This window comes from Lactuca saligna, chromosome 4 (genome assembly GCF_052625555.1).
Source record: "Lactuca saligna cultivar CGN05327 chromosome 4, ASM5262555v1, whole genome shotgun sequence".
Lineage (NCBI taxonomy): Eukaryota > Viridiplantae > Streptophyta > Magnoliopsida > Asterales > Asteraceae > Lactuca > Lactuca saligna.
The window spans coordinates 294,514,104-294,524,667 of NC_136420.1; the positions used below are offsets into that span (position 1 = coordinate 294,514,104).

Sequence of the window (10,564 nt, forward strand, 5' to 3'; positions counted from 1 at the left end):
GAGCCTTTGACAAGAGTTTGCAATTGAACCCGTATAGCCATTCTCTTGTGCCCTAGTGTGTGCCTGGAAGGTCTTTTCGATGGCTTGTCAGGCCATGTGGGAAGAGGTAGCACGGACAACAATGGCTAGGGCACTCTCATATAGTGTAGACTTAAGCCAGAGGAGGACAAAGCAATCCCTTTTCTTCCACATGGTGAATTCAACATTGGGTTCGGTGATGGTAACACATTTATCATCAGTAACAAAAGTGGTTGCTGGTGGAGGGAGAGGATCGCGAATAAAATCCTCAAGATCGAAGGTCTCTAGGGCTTGGATGATTGTGGACCGCCAGAGTGAGTAATATTGGCGATCGAGTTTGATGCTGATGGATGGAATCTGAAAATTAAGAGTAGATGAATCGGAGACTGCAAGATTCAGGATAAATGAATTTGGATGAGCCATTGAGCAACAAACAATCGGAAGAATATGAGAGGATTTTTTTTATGTGGCTCTGGATATCATGTAAAGACTGATAATGATTGAATTTCACTGTGTATTGATACAATAGAATACCTTGGTATAAATACAAAGATGAATGAGAAATATACGACACTAGCTAACCACATATAGATGGCTAGGTAAATATGATAGACTAGTTCAATAGAACTCCTACACTAACGAAAGTATTTTACACGTTGTTACTTCTTAGTTCTTCCAATATCACACAAGATAACAACAATGAAGTCATCTTCACTTGCATCATTTTCTTCATACAAAGCCAGTAGTGATTGTGTTTTATGTATGATGATAATTATTAGTGACGGTGGTTATGTAGAGTAACTAAAAAGATCGGATGTCACACTTTACAACCAATCTAGTTCACCTTGTAAACAAACTTTGAATCTGTAAACAAGCTTTGAAGAAAAAAAAAATCTACATGTCATCATATGTAACCAACTGATTAACATGTAACCAATTGATTAATAAGAATTTTTGACAAAAATATGAAAATAAGAGAAAATCATAAGCTACTTGTTTAGAAAAGGAGACCAAAGTAAGATGATTTTCTTATTATATTCCCCTCTTTGTGCATTTGTTTCCTAATTATGACTTGATTTGCTAATTGATGCCTTCAAAGTTATAAAACCTAACCGAATAACAAATTGTACTAAATGAGTAAAACACGAGGGATATTATTTGTATCTTCTCATTTTGAATTTCAAAATTTTGTGGCAGGCGCACCGTAGACCTTTAACCGTATACTTGTGGAAACCGACGTAGCAGACCCCCACCTTCTGTGCTTATATATACTAAACCCCATTCCTGAAACCGACATGACAAATTTGAAATCGATTTGAGAAGGCGTCTTAATAAACGCCCTTCGAATACCTCTTTCTTCCTTCGAAACCCTAGATCTACGATCTTCATCTTCTCGTTTTCCATTCTTCTCTAAAACCAAACGAAAATGAGAGAGTGCATTTCAGTTCACATCGGACAGGCCGGTATTCAGGTCGGGAATGCCTGTTGGGAGCTCTACTGTCTGGAGCATGGTATTCAGGTAAATCTCGTTATCTATCCAGATCTACGATTCTGTTGTGTTATATGAGTGATTTACGATTCTATTTCGTTTGTTTGTGTGGATTTTCATTCGGCATTGTTTATTATTATTTTTTTTTATCAGATTTATGTTTCATTTCTCAGATCTGATGTTTTTTTTAACATTATCTAGCAAGTAAATGTTTAAAACCTTCTTTCGAATGATAGTTTGTATGGAAAATGATGTTGCGATGACGAAATGTTTCAGATCTTAACATATGTTGAATATCTAGATCTACGAATCATGTATTTGCGTATTTCTACTGACTGTGTGAATATTTGATGCCGTTATGTCGATTTTCGAGGTCTTCATTTACGCGAATCTGTATTTGTTGTTTTCTCGAATCGACTTCTTTTTGTTCAGTCTAGTTTTCTCTTTGATTAAAGTTGGTGTTGTAGGGTTTCTAATCTTATCCTATCTATAAACTTTTACTCCTTTTCATCTGCTACTAATACGAGTACACATTTCGTAGACGATTGAGAGCTGGCTTCCCGTTATCCTTTCATTGTAAATCGATTGTATGCTAAACACAGTGTGTCTATGGAGTATACTATTAACTTATTACTGGATCTGTTTGTTCTAAATCTAAACATCTGTATCTATTCCACAGCCCGATGGCCAGATGCCAAGTGACAAAACTGTCGGCGGAGGTGACGACGCCTTCAATACCTTCTTCAGCGAAACAGGAGCTGGGAAACACGTTCCCCGAGCTATCTTCGTAGATCTGGAGCCCACTGTCATCGATGAAGTAAGAACTGGAACATATCGTCAACTCTTCCACCCTGAACAACTCATCAGTGGGAAAGAAGATGCTGCTAACAACTTTGCACGTGGTCACTACACCAGTAAGCAACTAAACTCGACATCCTTCCATTCATCAATGTGTTACACTGTTACTGATTAATGTTCTTGTGATTTCAGTTGGAAAAGAGATTGTTGACCTCTGCCTTGACCGAATCCGCAAGCTTGCCGACAACTGCACTGGTCTCCAAGGCTTCCTAGTCTTCAACGCCGTTGGTGGAGGAACAGGTTCTGGACTTGGTTCTCTTCTACTCGAGCGTTTGTCTGTTGACTATGGAAAAAAGTCAAAGCTAGGGTTCACTGTTTACCCTTCACCCCAAGTTTCAACCTCTGTTGTTGAGCCTTACAACAGTGTCCTCTCCACTCATTCTCTCTTGGAACACACTGATGTCTCTGTGCTTCTCGACAATGAAGCCATCTATGATATCTGCAGAAAGTCTCTAGACATCGAACGCCCTACCTACACCAATCTCAACCGTTTGGTTTCTCAGGTATCAAATCAACAAATTCACCTCCCATTTTATAATTAGTTTTAATTATATCAAAAATTCAAATTTAATATTTGATTATGTTTAGGTTATCTCATCATTGACAACATCTCTTCGATTTGATGGAGCATTGAATGTGGATGTAACTGAATTCCAAACAAATCTCGTCCCATATCCACGTATCCACTTCATGCTTTCTTCATATGCACCCGTGATTTCAGCTGAAAAAGCCTACCATGAACAGCTCTCAGTAGCAGAAATCACCAACACTGCTTTTGAGCCCTCTTCCATGATGGCCAAATGTGACCCTCGCCATGGGAAATACATGGCTTGCTGTTTGATGTACAGAGGTGACGTGGCACCAAAGGATGTGAATGCAGCTGTGGGGACCATTAAGACGAAAAGAACAATCCAGTTTGTGGACTGGTGTCCGACTGGGTTCAAATGCGGGATTAACTACCAATCCCCGACTGTGGTCCCGGGTGGTGACCTGGCGAAGGTGCAACGTGCGGTTTGTATGATTAGTAATTCGACTTCTGTTGCTGAGGTGTTTTCGAGGATTGACCATAAGTTTGACTTGATGTATGCGAAGAGGGCGTTTGTGCATTGGTATGTGGGTGAGGGGATGGAGGAAGGGGAGTTTAGTGAGGCGAGAGAGGATTTGGCTGCTTTGGAGAAGGATTATGAGGAGGTTGGGTTGGAGAGTGGGGAAGGGGAGGATGATGAAGAGGAGGAGTATTGAAGAGTGTGAGAGGAGGGGTTTAATTACTTATTTGACCTTTCAGCAAATGCTGGTTACTACTACTATTACTACTACTACTTTTGTTTTGGGATATTGTTGTGTTAGGGTGTTGGGTTATGCCTTTATGATGTTTTTGGTTATGTTTTTTTTTTAAATGTTGTAGTTGAGAACTTGAGGTGATATGGTGTTTTGAAGTGCTGAGAATGTTGGCAGCTTGGTGTTAGCTGTTTTGAACTTTTTTAAGCTCAATGGTATCGTATTAAGTAAGCTGTTTTGTGTTTGTGATCTCTTCTCTGCCATTTTAGTTTTGTTTTTTAGTTATTTTTTAAAGGAAAAATTAATTAATGATATGGCTAAATAAAAAAACCCTTTGGTTATCAACTTTTTTCTTACCAAAAAAGCAAATTATGGTTCATATTCTGTTTAGTTAGGTTGGTTGAACTTGTTTCGAGTAAAAGTTCTCTTGAAAAAACGTTTATTGTATGTTGATAAGTCTTGATTTTAAAACATGACTAAAAGGAAGAATCTTTCTCCGAAGCTTCTTAATAGTTGGTATTCGCATGCAAAACAAGTCACAAAAAAAAAAAAGAAAACTGATAAGAGTTCAAGCCAAACTTTATTTCACACATAAAGAGCACGTTCTTTTTAGTGAAATCGATCTTTAACTGTTCGTTTATTTTGTTTATTGTTTTCAAAAGTTTGTAGAACTTCAACTAGGGATGTTAAAAAATCCGTGATGAAAGTTCGTGGTGTTTCTTCAGGGAACAAGAAAACGAAGTGATGGTTAAAACTTTGTTTCTGCAAAGACTGTCTGATTGAATTCAAAATGTGCATTCAACATATTGGAGGATTTTTTAAACAAAATATTTGTAATTACTCATCACATCAACTCCAATTATGATGTTCTCTGTATTAAGATCCATAATCGTTGCCACGTGGAGGCCATGTCAGCACCAGGTGGACATGTATGGTGACTAAGATAACTATAAAAGTGGTGTAATTGATACAAACAATCAACTTTAACGACCTATTGCATTTAAAAAACTTTAATAACCAAATTAAAACAAGAAACCTAGTTGATATGCTACAATATTATTTTCCCAATAATGGAAAGTACTAAAAGCAAATGCACAAGCTTTTTAGAAAAAAAGCTCATGAAATGAGAAGTCCCGCTTCAAAAATCTATTTTTTTTCACTCCATTTCCAAGCTCAATCCTCTGACTCTCCATTTATATCCCATTATATTATTCATTTTCACCAAAATTATTGATTTTAGTGTAAATAAATAGTATTACTATATACATGAAATAATATTATTATTCATTTGCACCAAAATGGTCTATTTTGATGCAAATGAATAAATAATAATATTACTTCATATTTAAAATATTATTATCATTTGTGTCAAAATGAATTGGAAGTTTTGCCTGTCAGTTTTAATCCTTTGTTTTTTTTTATGTTTATACATTTCTAGTTTAATCTGGTAGTTATAATGTAAATATAATTCTTAATATTTACAGTAACATAAATTGCACATTTTTACATGTTTATTTCATGCCATGCATTTGAAAGGAACGAAACGCTGTTGTCATGTTCGAGCTAAACAAGTAAACTACTTGTCTTCGTTGCGTAGGCGAAGTGCAAAGTGAGTTGGCTGTTTCGAAAAGTGAAGATAGTCGCATAGTTCATAGTTCAGTGACCAATTAGGTTGTTTTAACAAGCTAGTTAGGCGAGATATGCTAAAAAGAACCCAATAAGGCGCATCATACAAATAAAAATTCCGGTTTAAAGCTTTCCAACTTTTATCTAACTGGAAACTATTCTTCACTAAACACACCCGGCCCATGCTTTCTAGTTAATTTTGCTAAAATTAACCATTAATCCATTTATATCCTTCCCACTGCTTGGACCTCATTGGGCCCTCTACAATTACATATTTGCTCTCCTTAATCCGTCTTCATAATCCGTTAGCGAATCACTACTTCACAACCATAATTTCAGATCGGAAAATTGAACAAGCGAAAGATGGCGTCGGCGATTGCAAGGTCCAGTCTCCGGAAGGCTCTCGGAGTTGCGCGCGCGAATCCGGCATCCACGAGATCATTTTCTTCCGGCGCATCGGTTGATGAAGAAGCTCGTAAGATCATCCTGTTTCTAACAATTCATATTCCGTTAAATGCATAACAATAATCTTCTCTCATCTCTGAAATTTGTTTCTCCATTGTTCTGTTTGATCAAGTAATGTTAATCAACATCCGTCAAATTCAGGTTTTCACTGTGATTTACGTCTTTCAATTTCGAAAACGGAAAATGTTCGATGATTGAAATTTGATTTGATCCGGAATCTGGATCATGTCTTGTTTATCGTCGTTATGATATGATTTGATTTGCGTAAACACAGGCGAAGCTGCAAAGTGGGAGAAGATCACATACGTAGCGATTGCTGCTTCCTCGATTCTTGCATTCGTTAATCTATCAAAAGGACATCCTCATTTCGATGAACCACCTGTAAGCTCTGTTTTTGTTATCAGTTATCACAGTTTGTTACACCATTTTTTTTCCCTTGATTAGTTGAGTTATGTGGATAAATATCATATTGCAGCCATATCCATACTTGCACATTCGTAACAAGGAGTTTCCATGGGGTATGTTTTCTCTATGCAACTGCTATGCGTTTCATTATTACTGAATTTCTCTTTGGATTTGGATTAAATCATATTTTAAAGTTGACTTGTCAACATGGTATGTGAATATATTGATATGTATCTCGATGGCTCACCTTACACCATTTAGCATTTTCATTGTAACTTTTAGTGCAAAAACCTAAAAAGCTTAACATATGTTTTCGCTATAAAAATGATAATAAATAAATATTACATTAGTATTTAATGTATTTATGTATTTTGGCTGTTACCAAAGTTTTTATTTAATAATATTTTTAACAAATGTCTAAATTTTGTATATTTATATTTTCTATAAAACTAAAAAAATAATTCTTTATGCTAATTCCTTATGATATTTTAAATAATAGTTTTTATTTAATAATATTTTACCAAATGTCTAAACTTTGTGTATTTATATTTTTCATAAAACTAAAAAAAATAATTCTTTATGTTAATTCCTTATGATATTTTAAATAAAAAATTTTATTTAATAATATTTTACCATGGTTTTTATTTTTATTTTCAGGTCCAGATGGGCTGTTTGAAGTCAAGGAACACCATTAAATGATATGGTGATATTTATGTCACTACACTTCCTTTAAATAAAGAGTTTGAGGATGCTATCTGTTGATTTTTTTTTTTTTTTTTTACCATTAACAAAAAAAAATAATGTATTTATCTACTATACACCAAAATTATAAATAACGTTATATAGATAATTACAAAAATCTTATTCCAAACAATATCCGTAAGTAAATTAAATAACAATTCTACTAAAAAGAAATTTAAAACCCTCAAAACGCAAGAAAGTAAAATACTACATTACATTACACTACACGTGCATTCAACAACACAAAAAGAATGGAAATGTAACGCATAAAAAAGCATATAATATGATGTGAGAGAGAGATGAGTTGCTTAGCTTTACTCTTCTGCTGTTGCTGTATCATGAGTGTTGCTTCCTTCGTTTCCAGTCTGTGGCAATGTTTCAAGATCTGTTCGAGCATCTTTCACATCTTGTGGTAATGAAGAATCTGAACTCACTTCATTGTTGTTGTTAGACTCATTGGATTCTGTCTGAGTTGACTCGTTTTCTGCTGAGTTTGACTCTGAACTCGCTCCATTGTTGTTGGAGTTGGCGTCTGTGCTTTGAGTTTGTTCATTTGATTCTGTTTGAGTTGACTCGTTTTGTGCTGAGTTTGAATCTGAACTCGCTCCGTTGTTAGAATCTGTGCTTTGAGTTTGCTCGTTGGATTCTGTCTGAGTTGACTCGTTTTGTGCCGAGTTTGAATCTGAATTCGCTCCATTGTTAGAATCTGTGCTTAGAGTTTGCTCATTGGATTCCGTCTGGGTTGACTCGTTTTGTGCTGAGTTTGAATTTGAATCTGTGTTTTGGGTTTGCTCATTGGACTCTGTTTGAGTTGACTCGTTTTGTGATGTGTTTGTATTTGAATCTGTGTTCGACTCTGTCTGAGTTGACTCGTTTTGTACTGAGTTTGACTCTGAACTGGCTCCGCTGTTATTAGATTCAGTGCTTTGAGTTTGCTCATTAGATTCTGTTTGGGTTGACTCGTTGTTTTGTGCTGAGTTTGCATTTGAATCTGTGTTTTGAGTTTGGTCATTAGACTCTGTCTGAGTTGACTCGTTTTGTGCTGAGTTTGAATCGGAACCCGCTCCATTGTTAGAATCTGTGCTCTGAGTCTGCTCGTTGGATTCTGTCTGGGTCGACTCGTTTTGTGATGTGTTTGTATCAGAACTCGCTGCATTGTTGGAGTCTGTGCTTTGAGTTTGCTCATTGGATTGTGTTGACTCACTTTGTCCTGAGTTTGATTCAGAACTCGATCCATTGTTGTCAGAGTATGTATTTTGAGTTTGCTCATTGGTCTGAGTTGACTCGTTTTGTGCTGAGTTTGAGTGTGTGCTTTGATTTTGCTCATTGGACTCCGTCTGAGTCGACGGGTTTGAGTCAGTGCTTTGAGTTTGCTCATTGGACTCTGTCTGTGTTGACTCATTTTGTGCGGAGTTTGACTCAGAACTTCCTCCATTGTTAGAGTCTGTACTTTGAGTTTGCTCAGTAGACTCAGTCTGGGTTGACTCATTTTGCGATGAGTTTGACTCCGAACTTCCTTCATTGTTGTTAGAGTCTGTACCTTGAGTTTGCTCCTTAGACTCAGTCTGAGTTGACTCGTTTTGAGCTGAGTTTGACTCGGAACTTTCTCCATTGGAGGTAGAGTCTGTACTCACAGTTTCCTCCTTGGACTCTGGTGTTGACTCAATTTGCTCCTTGGACTCCGTCTGTGTTGACTCATTTTGTGCTGAGTTTGACTCAGAACTCTCCCCATTGTTGGTAGATTCCGTGCTTCCACTTTGCTCATTTGACTCACTCTGTGTTGACTCGTTTTGTGCTGAGTTCGCACTTTCATCCTTGGACTCAGTTCCAGTTTCTGTTGACTCAGAACTCTCACCATTATTACTAGACTCTGTCTGAGTTGACTCGTTTTGTGCTGAGTTCGAGTTCGAGTTTGATTCCGAACCTCCTTCATTGTTTGTACCACTATCGCCTTCAGTTCCCTCCTTGGACTCCGTCTGAGTTGACTCAGTGTTGGTAGAGTCAGTACCTTCTGTCTGAGTTGACTCGGTTTGTACAGCATTTGTAGAGTCTGTAAACACAGTATGCTCTTTTGATTCACTTTCCCCTGTCTTCTGAGACTCATCAATCACTTCACTTGAAGCATCATCTCCTTTCCTATTCTCCTCTCTCACACTTTGATCATTTCCATCACTTTTTTCCTCATTTTGATCCACTGATGAACCTAACTTATTATCTTCTTCATCTTCATGTTTACTCTCTTCACTTTCATTTTCACTTTCGTTTTCAGTCTCATTCATCTTTTCAATCCCATCTTCCTTTTCACTTTCCCCTTCTTCTGTATCCTTCACACCACTCTCCTCTTCAGTTTTCTCCTGTTCATTATTCCCTTCTTCATCTTCCTCACTGGTATCACGATCATGATCATGAACAAGCTCTTCAGGGTTGTTTTCATCTACTTCTTCATCTTCATGGTGATCATCATTCACTTCCTCCACTTTAGGTGTAAGAAGCCCCTTTCTCCCTAATTTGATTGTGTCAATGTTATCGTCATTCTGTAATAATCTCTCCGAGATGCTTGTCAAAGATGCTGGTTTCTTTGAGTGCTGTAGTTGGTAAAGCAACCATATGCTTACACCAAGCAAAACACAGATCTGTAACACATGTTTTATCTTCAATCCTTTGTTTCTACCGTTTCTGCGTGGTGATTGCTTGAACATGACTTATGAATTATGATCGTCGCAAATCTGTAACAGTTTTAACATATGTGAGATTTTTATTTTGTAGATCTAACTTCGTAATCATCTAAATTGTATAGATCTAAACTTAATTTCTAAAGCAAAATAGCAAAAGTAACTCGATAGAAGAGAAAGTAATGAGACTTAAATGGAGAATCTAAGAAAGAACTACCGAAACCCTAGGATTGAAATGAAGTAAAATAGAATCATATCTCGCAATGAATATTGATTTAATCAGAGGGAATAAGTTATAATACTACCGGAATGCAAAACACGAGTCGATTGAGATCGAAAGCGAAAATGTGTAGAAGCAAGAGTATAAGAAATTCAAACAGAAAAGGTAATCGATCAATGCGAAGTCATTGTAGAACCAAAAATGCTTGATTAGATGCTAGTTGAAGCTTGAAGATGCAAAAGTGAAGATTACCTTTTGTGAAATTACTCCAGACAGTTGAAAAACCTGCGGCGTGGAACTGCGATCTCTACAATGACTGGTGGCCTTAATTTACTGGAAAACTTGAGATTGAAGTTGCGTATGGTAGCAAGTAAATTTCAAAGCTTGATTGATGAATCTAGCCTCTGACCTAGAAATTGGTGGATAATTTTACCTTCTCTTTTTGTCTTCGCAACAGAAGCAGCAATGGTGGAGTCTCTCTCTCTCAGGGTTAGATCCGATCTATGAAAGTGTTGTTTTACGGGTCACGTTGTCTATTTATGTGAATGTCTACAAGTCAACGTGTTCCACCTTTATTTTTTTTCACTCCACCACCGACTTGAAAGTTGAAATACCTCTTTTTTTAGGTATTTTTCCGGGAGAAATGAAAATTAGTTTAAGGCTTTTCTTTAATATTAAAATGGTGATTGTTTATTATTAAAATAGTGATTTAACTATAACCAACTGTTTTTTAGAGGCATCATATTTGATCTTCATATTTGGTATTAAAAGGGTGTTAACATAAGAATAGTG

At 36.6% G+C, this 10,564-nt stretch overlaps 3 protein-coding genes across 3 annotated transcripts; 2 read left to right on the top strand and 1 right to left on the bottom strand.

The window, feature by feature from the left end:
• The first annotated feature begins 1,297 nt into the window (after window positions 1-1,297).
• On the top strand, window positions 1,298-3,874 carry LOC145043815 (tubulin alpha chain-like). Its single transcript, XM_078992574.1, has 4 exons — window positions 1,298-1,537; window positions 2,187-2,421; window positions 2,498-2,868; window positions 2,954-3,874. The coding sequence occupies exons 1-4, from the start codon at window positions 1,445-1,447 to the stop codon at window positions 3,605-3,607; spliced, it is 1,353 nt and encodes a 450-aa protein (XP_078848700.1). The 5' UTR covers window positions 1,298-1,444; the 3' UTR covers window positions 3,608-3,874.
• Window positions 3,875-5,532: 1,658 nt separating this feature from the next.
• LOC145043818 (cytochrome c oxidase subunit 6a, mitochondrial-like) lies at window positions 5,533-6,968 on the top strand. The gene is made up of 4 exons (XM_078992576.1): window positions 5,533-5,744; window positions 6,009-6,115; window positions 6,210-6,252; window positions 6,797-6,968. The coding sequence occupies exons 1-4, from the start codon at window positions 5,633-5,635 to the stop codon at window positions 6,832-6,834; spliced, it is 300 nt and encodes a 99-aa protein (XP_078848702.1). The 5' UTR covers window positions 5,533-5,632; the 3' UTR covers window positions 6,835-6,968.
• LOC145043816 (uncharacterized) lies at window positions 6,966-10,290 on the bottom strand. The gene is made up of 2 exons (XM_078992575.1): window positions 10,025-10,290; window positions 6,966-9,606 (listed from the first exon to the last, which is right to left on the bottom strand). The coding sequence occupies exon 2, from the start codon at window positions 9,577-9,579 to the stop codon at window positions 7,195-7,197; it is 2,385 nt and encodes a 794-aa protein (XP_078848701.1). The 5' UTR covers window positions 9,580-9,606; window positions 10,025-10,290; the 3' UTR covers window positions 6,966-7,194.
• Window positions 10,291-10,564: the final 274 nt, after the last annotated feature.

Excerpts from the sequence above, each read along its gene's own strand:
- LOC145043815 (XM_078992574.1), top strand. The coding sequence starts at position 1,445 with ATGAGAGAGTGCATTTCAGTTCACATCGGACAGGCCGGTATTCAGGTC. Across the intron at positions 1,538-2,186 it reads GTCTGGAGCATGGTATTCAG|CCCGATGGCCAGATGCCAAG; the intron begins GTAAATCTCGTT and ends TCTATTCCACAG. Across the intron at positions 2,422-2,497 it reads TGCACGTGGTCACTACACCA|TTGGAAAAGAGATTGTTGAC; the intron begins GTAAGCAACTAA and ends TTGTGATTTCAG.
- LOC145043818 (XM_078992576.1), top strand. The coding sequence starts at position 5,633 with ATGGCGTCGGCGATTGCAAGGTCCAGTCTCCGGAAGGCTCTCGGAGTT. Across the intron at positions 5,745-6,008 it reads ATCGGTTGATGAAGAAGCTC|GCGAAGCTGCAAAGTGGGAG; the intron begins GTAAGATCATCC and ends GCGTAAACACAG. Across the intron at positions 6,253-6,796 it reads TAACAAGGAGTTTCCATGGG|GTCCAGATGGGCTGTTTGAA; the intron begins GTATGTTTTCTC and ends TTTTATTTTCAG.
- LOC145043816 (XM_078992575.1), bottom strand. The coding sequence starts at position 9,579 with ATGTTCAAGCAATCACCACGCAGAAACGGTAGAAACAAAGGATTGAAG.